We start from the raw sequence: 15,351 nt of genomic DNA on the forward strand, positions 1-15,351 counted from the left end.
CCACGAACCCACCAGGAGGAACAAACAACTCCAGACGCGCAGCCTTAAGAGCTGTAACACTCACCGCGAAGGTCTTCAGCTTCACTCCTGAGCCAGCCAGACCACGAACCCACCAGAAGGAAGAAACTCCAAACACATCCGAACATCAGAAGGAGCAAACTCCTGACACGCCACCTTTAAGAACCGTGACACCCACCGCTAGGGTCCGCGGCTTCATTCTTGAAGTCAGTGAGACCAAGAACCCACCAATTCCGGACACAGTAAGACTGGGGCAAGAGGTGGAAGAGATTTGCAAGATTCAGTTGGTTTTAGAAACATTCTACAAAGGATAGGATGCAGCTTATCCTGATGTGGTATATCAGACCTCAGTAAAGAATAAATTGTATTCTTATCAGACAGGCAGCAGAATTCATTAAGTACCAGCTGTGTCTGCCTCTTGCTGAATTAGACATCAATGTGTGTAGTGACTAAACTAAGAGTTTGAAATGCCTTCAAATTATTTTTCTTCCTTTGCAATTTTATGACTTATTCAGGATCATAATTTGCACTTAAGTTACCTTCGTCCTTCATAAAATCTGATTAAACTGACTCGAACTTCAGCATGAAAGTTTCAAAAACTATGATAGTTATTATTTTCATGAGAAAGAACAATGAATATGATGCAATGTAAGTAGCTTGCAAACATTAAGGACAAGAAAAAAATGTTGAAACCCAGAGAGAAGTTTCATGAAAACAGTGATGTATTTTTAGTCATAGTCTTGTACTTTGTTTGAAAGTAGATTTCTTCCTTTAGCAATAACCCTGACTTAATTCATGTTGGTTTCTTGGCATCTACTCACTTAACTAACCCCTTTTGTGTTGGGTTCTGCTTCTACTACTCTATTGCCTTTACTATTATGAATCACCTAATTTAACAGTTGCCCAACTGGATCCCTCAATACTGTCTGGCAACTGTTCACTCGTTGAAATTCTCTCCTTTGAATTTCTTACCATGACACATACTTCAAGCATTTTGTACTAGTTTGATTTCCATTTATATCCTTAATAAGAGCCTTTTCCTTTTCCTTGAAATTCAAACCAGAAACTATGCAAAATAAGCAAAAGCAAGCAATAACAACTACATATACAAATGCAGGCGCAAAACCCAAACTAGAATCATATGGCTGAAAACAGATGTTTTCTTTCAGAAATCCTTCCACTACCACTTCTGAGCATTTTCTCTTAGTATTTTTTTTGGGCATTTTCCTTCTTTGCACTTTTTAAAATCTCCTGCAGCTCGCTCGCTCTCTTTCATAAGCCAGCAGTTATACTGATGTTAATAAATAGTTGTTTATTTACTTTTGCTTTTTTAGAAAACAAGCTGAAAGAATTGAGTGAAATGCCAGAGAGATACAGATAGCCAGTTGTAGGGCTGGGGTTGGAAATCAAGTCTAATTTAAGGCAAGGGCAGAATGTGCATTTTGTGTGTGTATTTTGAACCATTCTTGCATTGTTTTTATTTGCAAAGGTTATAGGGCTCAAGCAGTTAGGGAGAATGCATCCCAGAACACTAAGTTATGAATAACAGAGCAACAGTTATATTTGTGGCTTGAACACATTAAATCTGCAATAATGTTTTAGAAATTTGGCTTTACTAAAAGCATTAAAGATGCTATCCAGATGACATTAGGGGACAACATGTCAAATACTATTATTAATGTAGATATACAATGCTATTGTCATTCATAAGAAAGTCTGAACACTCAGACACATTCATTCCCTCTTCATTAGTGACATCATCCCAAATCATAAGATCTTGTAAGCTCTCAATATCTGCTTATAGATTTGGCTTATGTATCTTTTGTTTTTCTAGCTAATTGTTGTAGATCATCACTTCAAGGTGCCCATATCTTTCTAGTGGAAAAATTATTCTGGCCTCCGCTGCATACAAATCAGGCAACCAGAATTCTACATATATAAGGTACTAATACTACATTGAAAATAGATTAGAATGAGAAGAGACCTGCCATTTGAGTCTCTAAATTTATTGCAAAATTGCCTCTTTCTGGGTCAGGCTTGCACTAGGCATTTCCTGACTCCCATGTCCTAGTGCTACACCATTTGCAAATGGATATCCTATTTTCTGCTGCCAAGCAGTTTCTGTTTTAATTTATGTCAACATAATGATTTCCAGGGCATTAGCTATGAGGAAGCAGGGAGAATGGGTCTTCATAATTGTAAAATGACAGTTTTTGAAATTTGCTAGTAAAGAGATGGAGAATCCAAACCTTTTCATTGTAAGATTTTAGTGAAAGAACTCGTCAAGCGGATAGTGAAGTTTTAGCATCTTTAGTAAATAACCACCTTTAAAATGGAAGAAAACTATCCTTTATGATAAGGCAAAGTAGAAAAGCATATTTTTATGGCATTTGCTTTTTCTCATATAGCTCAAAAATTTTTTTTAACCAGAGACTCTTTAGGTTATAGGGATTGATGCTCAGAAGTTAGAAAAAAATAGGTTAAGTATTATTAAAGGAAGTTGTTTTACTCCTTCAGTCAATCATAAAATAATCATGCTTTGAAGTTTTGGTTTAATAAAGCACATTAGTAACTGTGTAAAAAATTTCAAGTATATCACTAAGAAGCAAACAACTATGATTTGTTAGATAATGCTGCATAATGACTTGGTAGTATTTAATGTAATGCAGTTTGACTGGACATAGATCTAACTGAAAAAAATGAAGTTGACACAAAGTAAAAGGAACAGCGTAATATATTAATAAAGAACATCATAAAGAATTAATATAGGAACCCAGGGAGGTAAAAACTAAAAAACATAACTAAGCCAAAAACCAATGGAATAAGAGTTAGATTCAAACTAGTAGGTTAGACGCAGGAAATGGATTTTCGTATGCCTATCAAATATTTAAGAACCAGTAGAATGGCCTATAGTAGACATATAAAGGGCCTAGGACTTACTTTTGTTTTAAAATAAAGTCTCTCTATTTTACAGGACTCTTTTTATTTTAAGACATTTTTTTTCCCAGAAACTTAGGCAGTGCTGGGGAGTAGTATGTCCCCAGGTTCAGTAAGCAAAATGACTTCCTTTGCTTATTAAACAAACACTAGAAATTCCAGCCTATCCCATCTGTTCCCTTGCAGGCAAAGTAACATCCTAGACATGGCTTTAGAGATCCACATGTCAGACCCCATGTGCCTCATCGAGAACTTTAATGAGCAGCTGAAGGTTAATCAGGAAGCTTTGGAGATCCTGTCTGCCATTACGCAACCTGTAGTTGTGGTAGCGATTGTGGGCCTGTATCGCACTGGCAAATCCTACCTGATGAACAAGCTGGCTGGGAAGAACAAGGGTGAGTGGTACCAGCAAAGCTCTGCCAAACCCTTCTGTCCATTCACACAGTCACCATCCAGTACGAGGAAGCAAGGAGAGAGTAAGACATGAGGATGAATATTAAAAGCCAATGTTTAGGCTACAGCTGGTCTTTTTATCTTTTGGAAGATGAAGACCAGTTCTCTGTTCCTGACATATCACCTCTTCTTTTTTTCTTTGCCTTGATTTCTTCTTGTAAAATGTATAATATATTCTCCTTGTAAGGAGTAAGACATCGATGAAGTAATTCCCATATACATCATTATAAACTAGCAACATTTTAGTAGCATAATATTTTTTTAATATCAAAGTTCCAACCTATGGTATTTGATATTGTTTTTCCATTTCTGCATCATCATTCAAATCAATACTGATTGTACATTCTGCTATCTCCTCATCTTGCTTTCCTTAAACTCTAGCTGAATGATCAAGCAAATCCCCAATTTCCAGAGTTTCTCTTCTATTACAACCTCTCACTCCCCCTGACAGGCTTCTCTGTTGCATCTACGGTGCCGTCTCACACCAAGGGAATTTGGATATGGTGTGTGCCTCATCCCAACTGGCCAAATCACACATTAGTTCTGCTTGACACCGAGGGCCTGGGAGACGTAGAGAAGGTAAGGAAGGATTCCTTTTTTTAACCTCCTAATCTCTGAACTGTCTTTTCACAGGGAGATTTTAGGTTTATTTTTCTAAATTTGTAGTTCCACTTGACCAATGTATACCCCCATTGTTTTCCTTTGTATTTTTAATATTCAGAGTTTGGAAGCCTGACATGAGAAAATACATTTATAAGCCAGAATCAGTATTAGAAGAGCAGTGTTGATGTTGAGCTAGGCAATTAACGCAAATGCATAAACATGATGCATATAAAATCACTGTTACAAGCCTGATCCTGTAGATTATACTAGTTAATAGTGGGTTCTGTTCTTAAATGAACCTGTGTTCCAATCAGAGCTCTAGCACTTGTAGCTTTCTGACTTTGATAAGAGAAGTAAGTCTCTCCAAATGTTTTATTTTTTCTTTGGTCTTTCTTATTCAACTCACTACTTAAAAACAGTAGATACATGGGCCTTTCCTTGTTATATACTGGTAAGTACTTAACAACCAGCTCAAGGACAAAATAACAAAAACAAAAACAACCATGATTTGTAGCACTTGACTATTTTCTGAATACTCCCATCGTAATTGATTTCAAGCTACCAAAGTTAATTCACTAAACTCAGACTTGGGAAGACATGCACACAATTTGCTGTCATGAGTTGGTATGAATTGGCTCCAGCACACAACTGGATCTTTCTCTTGAACTTCCATTGTTTTTTTTCTGTGTGTGTGTTTTTTGTCTTTGTTTTTGATTTGCCAGGACTTAGAGATGACAAGCCACAATTTGAGCCTCAGTTTCCTTACCTACAAAATGGAGATAGTAACTATAAAACCATCTCACAGCACTATTTTTTAGAATTCGATAAGATCATTAATGTGAACTGCATTATTGATACTGGTTATTCAATAAAATAGGTATATGTACTGAGTATATAGGCCAATTTTGTTTTATGTGCTGGAAAATGTTGGTTTTAAGTACTCTGATCACCCCACTAATTTTAACTATCCATTTTGCAAATATGTAGAGGGACTGATGAGTTAATAAGATATGGATGAGTATAAAATTATCAATGTTAACAAGAGAACTATTCTAAGTTAATATTTCTAACAATCTTTTTTTTTTGTCTTGTTAAACATTTATGACAAGAGCCTATTTTTAAATATCACTCATCTGGGAATCCCATGAGACATGACTTAAATTTGGTCTGACTTCTAGGCTGACAACAAGAATGATATCCAGATCTTTGCACTGGCACTCTTACTGAGCAGCACCTTTGTGTACAATACTGTGAACAAAATTGATCAGGGTGCTATCGACCTACTGCAGTATCCTTTTGTGGTATAGGGTGGCACCAAAGTCCGACAGAACTCCTCTATTTACCAGCTGCGTGTCTGTGAGACCTTGTGAATCACAAAAATGGAAACGTGATAAACATTGAAAGTACAAAGAAAGGAGCCCTTATATTTACTGATAAAATGATGATTTGGTTAAGACTCATAGGGGAAAATAAAGGTTTGGGGGAAAATGGAATTAAGTATGGGTTTAGATGCGGTCCTATTTCTGCCAGTTTTCTTTAATTGCATCTCAGCAATGTGACAGAACTGACAGATCTGCTCAAGGCAAGAAACTCACCCGACCTTGACAGGGTTGAAGATCCTGCTGACTCTGCGAGCTTCTTCCCAGACTTAGTGTGGACTCTGAGAGATTTCTGCTTAGGCCTGGAAATAGATGGGCAACTTGTCACACCAGATGAATACCTGGAGAATTCCCTAAGGCCAAAGCAAGGTAACAGGGACTTCAGTTTTAGAAAGATTTTTTAAAAAGTAATCTAAGAAATTATCTCTTTTGTTTAGGTGGTTAAATTTATGGTTTTCTATATATATATTCACCCAGCTCTCCTAAAAAATAAATAATAAATATTTTTGTTTATAATGAACAAGTAGATTCAATATTAAATTGCATTTTTCCTCGTTCTTAGAATAAATTTTCTTTTTTAATTTCCCTGATTAGTTACCATTTTTCTTTTTACTTAGGGTTTATGAAGATATATTAATCTAAGTGACATCAGGTGGAAGGACATTTATTCGAGGTAAATAAATGAAAATGAGTGCAAAGTCTATGCTAAATAAATCCTATTTTTTATTCTCCAGGTAGTGATCAAAGAGTTCAAAATTTCAATTTGCCCCGTCTGTGTATACAGAAGTTCTTTCCAAAAAAGAAATGCTTTATCTTTGACTTACCTGCTCACCAAAAAAAGCTTGCCCAACTTGAAACACTGCCTGATGATGAGCTAGAGCCTGAATTTGTGCAACAAGTGACAGAATTCTGTTCCTACATCTTTAGCCATTCTATGACCAAGACTCTTCCAGGTGGCATCATGGTCAATGGATCTCGTGAGTATTATTTTTAGGATTTTCCTTCAATTTAATGTAAACTATAAGGGATACTTTTTATAAGATTATCCTTGCATTGTCAATGTTGACAAATGCATAGGCAATTGCTACTGTGAAAATCATATGTATCATATTTATTGTTTCAGTGGGTATCACATATTACTAAGTGTGTGTAGTAATACCTTTAAAGTTACATAAAATAGGAACAAAACCTGAAGATAAGATAAAATTAAAGATCTATTGAACTGGATTAATCCACATGGGCTGGCAGCATTTGTTCAACAAATACATTGGATTTTTATTATGTGTCACAGCATTTGATAGGCACAAGATGAATAAGACATACATGTTCCCTGTATAAGTGAAACGTGGTTGATAACAAACTTTAAACAAAGGCCCAAATTGTCTAAAACCCTAAATGAAATCTAAGCAGACTTTTGGGCCTAGTTTTTCTTAAGAACTCTGTGTAAATAATTGCTACATTATAGAAGGAAGTTGACTGGAAACAAAAGTGTGCAAATGACAAGGACGTAAAACAGGAAAGTTCAAACAAACATTAAGAGAAACCTGGTTTAAATTGCTTACTTTGCACTTTTTTTTTTTTTTTTTTTTTGAGGTGGAGTCTCCCTCTGTTGCCCAGGCTGGAGTGCAGTGGCGTGATCTTGGTTCACTGCAAGCTCCGCCTCCTGGGTTCTCACCATTTTCCTGCCTCAGCCTCCTGAGTAGCTGGGACTACAGGCACCCACCACCACACCTGGCTAATTTTTTGTATTTTTAGTAGAGGTGGGGTTTCACCATGTTAGCCAAGATGGTCTCGATCTCCTCACCTCGTGATCCGCCTGCCTTGGCCTCCCAAACTTTGCACTTTTTTAGAGGAGGGTAGCTCTCATACTAGCTTAACTATACTAAAGTGAAATAGAAAAAGGAATTCTGTATCCTAGAACTTAAAGTATAATAAATATATATATAAATAAAAAGAAAAAGGAATTCTGAAGAGAACAGAAAGCTGAGGGAAAAAGGGAAGATTGAAGAGACAGAAGCCGATAGCATTGTAGTCAAATGAATATGTTTGACTTTTATATGATCATATTCTCATTTCTCCATCAGAGAAGGATGAACTGTAGACTATCACAAACACCTTGAAATTTCCTCTATTTTCTTATTTGAACACAGTTTCCTTTCCCAAAGAATGAAAAACTTGGCTTCCTGATAGCACAGTTTCCCAAATAAACTTATTTGGGCCACTTGACTACTGTCCATAATGCTAAACAATTTCAGGCAATGCAACTATTAAATGTACATTCTCAGAAATTACTATATCGATCATGTCTTCTTCCTTTGCAAATAATATAAACGTTTCTTTCTTCCATGAAGGTCTAAAGAACCTGGTGCTGACCTATGTCAATGCCATCAGCAGTGGGGATCTGCCTTGCATAGAGAATGCAGTCCTGGCCTTGGCTCAGAGAGAGAACTCAGCTGCAGTGCAAAAGGCCATTGCCCACTATGACCAGCAAATGGGCCAGAAAGTGCAGCTGCCCATGGAAACCCTCCAGGAGCTGCTGGACCTGCACAGGACCAGTGAGAGGGAGGCCATTGAAGTCTTCATGAAAAACTCTTTCAAGGATGTAGATCAAAGTTTCCAGAAAGAATTGGAGGTGATATTTTTGTTTCTAGTTCATGGGGATTAAGGTCAAGAAGACAAAGTATTGCTTTGAATGATAAAATAGGACTTAGCTAAGAAAAAAATACTAGATTGGAAAATAATAATATATAGCCATGATACCACTTTTATTCTGAAAACAAATGAGCAAACATGTAATTACTCTGGACCTTGTAGATTCTGAAGTTTTCCCATATGCATACATTTACCATGTTATACCCATGAACTGAATTTTAATTAATTTTCTGTCTTTGGCCAATTGCATTTACAAAGTATTAAATTTTCTTTTTTATTAATCAAGCATATAGAATTACCAGTTTAATCCACTAAAATATGATGTATCCAGGATTAATAGAATAAGTTGATATCATTCCAGCCAACTATTCTGCTTCGAACTTTATCATTGGAAATCCCGAGTAAAACACTGAAATACTGGAAGGAATGTTGTAAACTAGTAGGCTGCATTTAAAATTAAAGCATGAAGCTAGAGGTCTGTGGCATGAAGATTACACTTAAAGCAGAAATAACAAGGGATTCAAACCCAAAAGTAAATGTCATTTTTCTATAGAGTATCATCCTTGGAATTTTTCCAGGTTTGGTGGGAAGGATATAGTCTTGCTTATATGTGTCTTGCTCTAAGTTTGTAGAAAAAAATATAGATTCTTTTTCAGAATTATTTCCAGAAATACTGAAGTATTGCTAACATCTTTTCCATGGGTTTTTGTCTCTTTGAAGACTCTACTAGATGCAAAACAGAATGACATTTGTAAACGGAACTCGGAAGCATCCTCGGATCATTGCTCGGCTTTACTTAAGGATATTTTTGGTCCTCTAGAAGAAGCAGTGAAGCAGGGAATTTATTTCAAGCCAGGAGGCCATAATCTCTTCATTCAGAAAACAGAAGAACTGAAGGCAAAGTACTATCAGGAGCCTCGGAAAGGAATAGAGGTATCCCTAGTTCTACCTATTGTGGAGAATTGCTGAGGGACCTCTTTGTAAAACCAGTGAGAACAGGAAAATTGCCATGTATACAGGCACACAGATGAGGTTTATGTCTCTGTCCAGTAGTAATCCTTTTCTTGAATAAGCATTTATGGAAAAACAATGTGCCTGGTGTTGGTGTTCCTCGCACAGAATTTATATCTAATGGTAGCAGTGGGGTTAAACTGAACCATCACCATAATCACCAGACTTGCTTTGTGACCATCAACATTCATTGCAACAAAGAGGCCTTTTTGGTTACATTGGACAGAATGCCAATACTTGAAACTAACCTAAGAAACACCAGTAATTCATTGGCTTACACAAACTAAAAGCAAAAGATTTTAATTTAGTTTCAAGTATAGATGCATTCAGAATTTTAAACAATATTATCCCTTTTCCTCCTTCTTTCTGTCATTTTTCTGTTTCATTTTCCTGACTATTGGCTTCATTTCCAGGCAGGCTCACCCCACATGACAATAAAGGTGACACCAACAGGTCCAAGCTTAACTAGTCCTTACTGCCCTCAGTCTCAGGGGAAAGAGAGCATCTTTTCCCCAGCATATATCTGTCATTCAAACACAAAAGCATCATCAATTATCATACTCTTTGCAGTATTTTTCTCCCTGTGAACAAGTCCTTTGCATCTAGTGGACTTGCATGCTCTGACTGACCATGGAGTCATGGCCAAACTTGTGACAGGAGCAGGTGTTCCACAAGCCTCTCCAGTCTCAATTGGCAGTTCCACCAAGTGCAGGGTGGAAGCCTGTATAGGCTCCACCTCTCCTATGGAGCCTCTCCTATGGCAAGCCTCTCCTATGAGGAATAGATGCTGCTGGAAGGAACAAGACAAAGATGTTTACAACATTCCTAATCACCATTTCCTGCATCTAACTGCATGTTTTCCGGGTTGCTAGGCTGAAGAAGTTCTGCAGAAATATTTAAAGTCCAAGGAGTCTGTGAGTCATGCAATATTACAGACTGACCAGGCTCTCACAGAGAAGGAAAAACAGAAGAAAGGTGAGATTGGAAATTATGCGAGATAGAAAAAAATCTATAAATTTTAAATAAATTTGGCCTGGCCCTCATGGGATGTTAAACTAGAGCAAGAATGGCAAAGATGCTTATTAGCTCCTCAAGCATATCTGACTGGCATGATCCTGCATTGTGGTTACCTGGAAGGGAAAAACAACCCCTGGGAATTTTATCCAGGAAGTTGGAACAATCACAAACAAAAGTGGGAGGCAGAAGGAAGAGGCACATTAATCCTAGAGAAGTTTATCTTTTTCTCCTCAGAGGCACAAGTGAAAGCAGAAGCTGCAGAGGCTGAAGCGAAAGGTTGGCGGCGATTCGAAGGCAGAACGAGCAAATGATGCAGGAGAGGGAGAGACTCCATCAGGAACAAGTGAGACAAATGGAGATAGCCCAACAAAATTGGCTGGCAGAGCAACAGAAAATGCAGGAACAACAGATGCAGGTATTCATCAATTGTTTCATCTCTCCCCTGCCTGTAATGATGAGAGTATGTAGCAGTGGCAAAGAGGGAGAGGCAGCAAGATCTTGTGGCTCTCAGCAGGGAGTCTGGAGCCAGAAAGCCTGGGTATGAATCCAAGCTCCACCTCTTAGTAAGTATATGGTTTAGGCAAGTTATCTATCACCTCTGTGCCTAATTTTCCTCTTGTGTAAAATGGACACAGTGATGATATCTATGTTATAGGGTTATTTTGATAATTAAATGAGTTAATATTTGTGTTTAAATGGTGCCCGATACAGAGTAAGCACTATATGTTGTTAAATAAAAACCAAGGCATTTCTGGGCTGCAGTAACTGGTCTTTCCTGTTGACTTGTTAATTGTCCTGGATGATCTTTTGCTTTGGTCATAGATACTTTGTTAATTTGATTTCATGTTACTGTGTCTATGCCCCTGTTCTTGCCTTGATCATCTCTGTTCTGAAGGCCTTTAATTTGCCAGTTTGTTTCATCCGGTCCTTCAGTTTTATTTACCAATCACTGTCAGTAGTTACCAAGCACTCTCCAGTAGTTATTATTTATCAGTCACTGTCATAGCACTTTACATGCATTATCTCATCTAATCCATTCACTGTAAAGCAGAACTACTGTGTCCTCATTTTTCAGATGAGATAAGTGGGGTTTCAAAGAGATAATCAATGCAAATATCACACAAGCCTAGCACATTAACAAAACTGCCTTCCAAATGAGTGGAATCTGCAGTGTTTTTGCTTCTGCAGACCTGGTGTAAAATTCCTATGTCAGCACCCTAATGAGACAAACGACATCCTAATTCTTCCCCTTGGCTTGCCAGTTTGTAGGTACTAGTTTTTCAGAAGTTACTCTAAAATATTTCTGATTGCAGCTCCTTCCTAAAGAGCAGTATGAGCAGCATGTGGTTATTTATGTATTCACTCTTTTCTCCTACTTCTGTGGTGACCTGGAACAAATTCTCTTATGTAAAGATTGGACAGCCCACCTGATTCCGATGTCACTTAGATACACTGTTTTTGTATCAGCCTCTTCTCTTAGAAATATATCTGACAGTCTCCTGTGTGTGTATGAGAATTGAAATCAAGATGTGACTAAGATTGCCCAAGGAGATCGTGTGGTTTAAGGGGGAAGGGAGCTTTGGTTTGGAATCCTAGGGACACCAATATTCCAGGGATGAGAAATGACCATTTCTGGAGCTAGAGAAAGACAAGGAGGGTGAATAATTACAGAAATAGGTTAGATGCACGTGAATGGAAGAGAGATATTCAGGAACTGTTTATTGCTACTGTAGATGAAAAGAAGTAAGGACAAGTGAGTGATTTAGGCAATCAGTAAGAAGCTTGATCTTACTTTCTATTTATCACTCTTTAGGAACAGGCTGCACAGCTCAGCACAACATTCCAAGCTCAAAATAGAAGTCTTCTCAGTGAGCTCCAGCACGCCCAGAGGACTGTTAATAACGATGATCCATGTGTTTTACTCTAAAGTGCTAAATATGGGAGTTTCCTTTTTTTACTCTTTGTCACTGATGACACAACAGAAAAGAAACTGTAGACCTTGGGACAATCAACATTTAAATAAACTTTATAATTATTTTTTCAAACTTTCATATAGAGTTATAAGATTATGATGCTGGTATCTGGTAAAATGTACATCCCAGTAGTCCAATAGTTTAAATGATTATTGCTTCCTTTAAGAGATTATAAATTGTATAAGGGACATTGTATCACTGCCTTCATTTATGCGTGATATTGGGATGGTTTCATCAGGACATGCTTTCCCTTGCATCTCAATGTCATCTGTCTAATTTCTCATAAGGGGATTATGTTACCTAGAGCAGGGCTTCCCAACCCTCAGGCCATAGACTAGCTCTGATCTGTGGCCTTTTAGGAACCCGGCCACACAGCAGGAGGTGAGCAGCAGGTAAGTGAGCATTACAGCCTGAGGTCCACCTCCTGTCAGATCAGCAGTGACATTAGATTCTCACAGGAGTGGGAACCCTATTGTGAACTGTGCATGCAAAAGATCTAGGTTGTGTGATCCTTGTGGAACAATATAAACCAGAAACCAATAACGCCACCCCACCTCCAACCCCCGCCAACCCTCTGTGGAAAAATTACCTTCCACGAAACTGGTCCCTGATGCCAAATAGGTTGGGGGACCGCTGACCTAGAGGGAGTTATGCACATGGGCTTATAAGGTTAGCCAAGAGAAAGGACAAGAAGACCCAAAGTCTGGCAAGCAAATTTATTAACCTGCTGGGCTGCTCCACAGAAATCTGAGGAGGCAGCCACCGGGCTTACAGGCTAAGGGGTATAAGTAGGTCTGCAGGGGTTTTGTGTGTGTGTGCGGGGGTGTCGGTGGGGCAAGGCCATTTGTGGAGACTTTTCCTCCCAGTATGGCCACATCCTGCAGTTTGTCAGTTTTTGCCCTCGCCTGGCTCAGGGTACCAGGATGTGGTTTAGCTTAGGGGTGGTTATAGTGGCACCTAAGTTCTGGGAACTTGCGGTGGGGGCGACCTTTTGGAAGAAAAATAAGCTGCAGGGCAGCTAGGGGAGGGGGCTTGTTATATTCCTCTGGGGGCAGGGTGTCCCTAACTGGGCTCAGTCGGAAGGAACTTGACCAAAGTCTGGGCTCAGTTGGGCATCACTCAGGCTAATGGTCGTGTGCTGGATGCCATCAGAGGGAAGTACCAATGGTAAAGTGGAAACAATGTGCAGCTTTCAACTGGGTGGAGGCTGCTATTCTATGGACAGTGAGATGATTCCTTGGCACTGTCAATAGACAATCTGCGTAGAGAAATTCCAAGCTGAAAGCCAATAATGTTATAATAAAATAGAGATTCTTCAGAAGATGAAAGGAATTACCAGCATGGAAATTGTGTCATAGGCTTAAGGGCTAAAGAAGAAGCCTTTTCTTTTCTCTTCACCCTCACCAAGAGCACAACTCAAATAGGGCATTTTATAACGTGAAACAATTTATATTGGACTTAATTATTATGTGTAATATGTTTATAATCCTTTAGACCTTATAAATATGTGGTATAAGGAATGCCATATAATGTGCCAAAAATCTGAGTGCATTTAATTTAATGCTTGCTTATAGTGCTAAAGTTAAATGATCTTAATTCTTTGCAATTATATGTGAAAAATGACTGATTTTTCTTAAAATATGTAACTTATATAAATATATCTATTTGTACAGATTTTAACCATAAAAACATTTTTGGAAAACCATAAATCAGTTCCTTTGTTTGTATTTTTCTCAAAGTTAAAAGTCTATAGAGAAAGACTGAATTTCCCTAAGGAGATTAAGAATTGCTTTAAGACTAGAATTAAAACACACTTTATTACATCTTTTTATGTACTTTTTGTTACTTTGTATATCTCCAGTAAAATTTTTTTTCTTTAAATTATAGAAACATTACACAAAGCTCTGTTTTTCTCCCTTATAAGTACTTACTCATATAAGGAATTTTCCACTTAGGTAGTATGATAGGAGCTTGAATTTTTTTAGTCACCCCAAATATGATTTACTTATATACAGAAAAAAGCCGAAAAATTTTAGTGTCTACTCTTTTTACTGTTCTTTGAAGAGCTTTAATATGAGGAAATTTTCATATCAGATAGGATGTGGTGCTACTCAGCAGTATTTCTAGATTTGAACTGAAGTTCAGAAGGTACCAGCATATTCAACTGAGCATTTGTCTAGCAATACCCTACAATTACCTTTTCAATCTGTGCAATTTATAAAGAAAAAAAATACATTTTATCATCCAAGGAAATGTTATCAGTAAAAAGAATAGCTCTATCTCCAAATTAAATATTGATATCTTTATTACCCATCTTAAAGAAATTTTTTAAAATCCTGAGACTCAGCAAAATTAAGTCATTTAAGGTTTCACACCTTGTTACTGTTAACCTAGACCATGTTACAAAGTGGTTGATTTCTAGTCTAATTTAACTTTTTCTATTATATCTCCCCCACCAAATACCAGAGAGGCATGCTGCTTTCATTAGTGATCCACAGATATTCTTCCCCACCAGCTTCCCTGGATCCCACTCATCCCCAAATATTCTGATCTCATAAGTTAGAGATCTGTCACTGGGTGCAAAAGAACAAGAAAAGGCACTGTAAGGTAAACATTGATGATTTCTCGAAACTACCAGTAAGTAGCTTATATTTTCTGACTTTGTCTTACTGTTGTGAAATCAACTGATTTAGTTTTAAATGTAATGAAAAGCAAAGCAATAGATTCTCCCCTAGAGCTTGCAGATGGAATGCAGCCTTGTTAACATCTTGATTTAAGCTTCACAGACTTCTGATTTCCAAAACTGTAAGACAATAAGCTTCTGTTGTTTTAAGCCACAAAATTAGTAATAATTTGTTATAGCAGCAATAGGAAACAAGTACAAAATCTTTATTAGTTAATACTATGAACAGTTATTCATACCAGCTAAGAGATACTTGGAATTTATTATGGATCACTTTATTATGGTCACTGTAATAATTCACCTGTTGCTCATAAAAACCTTATAAACATTTAGTATTGTTTTATGGCAATTGTTATTTTAAACAATATTATCAATGTATGTTAGTGTTATCATTATTAAAGTTATTATTGTTAAAGCATTGAAATTAAATAAATTAAGGGCAGTACCACAGAAGGCCTTTTGAATTTAGAACCCACATTAATAACCATCTTGTGGTACTTTCTTACCTTGCTTAGTGATACGGTTTGGCTGTGTCCACTCAAATCTCATCTTGAATTATAGCTCCCATAATGCCACGTGTTGTGGGAGGGACCAGGTGGGAGGTAATCAAATCATGGGGGTGGGT

General features: G+C 37.5%; 1 protein-coding gene and 1 long non-coding RNA gene across 2 annotated transcripts in view; one reads left to right on the plus strand and one right to left on the minus strand.

Annotated features, from left to right (window-relative positions):
• The window catches only part of GBP5 (guanylate binding protein 5), a 175,979-nt gene extending 160,995 nt beyond the window's left edge, over positions 1-14,984 (plus strand). The window contains 11 exon segments of the mRNA XM_055116368.2: positions 3,142-3,350; positions 3,860-3,987; positions 5,190-5,299; positions 5,563-5,759; positions 6,125-6,367; positions 7,742-8,022; positions 8,763-8,975; positions 9,926-10,028; positions 10,305-10,343; positions 10,346-10,485; positions 11,884-14,984. Coding sequence (XP_054972343.2) covers positions 3,142-3,350; positions 3,860-3,987; positions 5,190-5,299; positions 5,563-5,759; positions 6,125-6,367; positions 7,742-8,022; positions 8,763-8,975; positions 9,926-10,028; positions 10,305-10,343; positions 10,346-10,485; positions 11,884-11,997 — 1,777 coding nt within the window. The 3' untranslated portion in view covers positions 11,998-14,984.
• Positions 5,615-15,351, minus strand: part of LOC117974628 (uncharacterized) — a 66,651-nt gene continuing 56,914 nt past the window's right edge. Inside the window, exon 3 of the long non-coding RNA XR_008626362.1 lies at positions 5,615-5,692. This is a non-coding gene — a long non-coding RNA (uncharacterized LOC117974628). The remainder of the gene's footprint in view (positions 5,693-15,351) is intronic.

Source organism: Pan paniscus, chromosome 1, assembly GCF_029289425.2.
Source record: "Pan paniscus chromosome 1, NHGRI_mPanPan1-v2.0_pri, whole genome shotgun sequence".
Taxonomy (NCBI): Eukaryota; Metazoa; Chordata; class Mammalia; order Primates; family Hominidae; genus Pan; species Pan paniscus.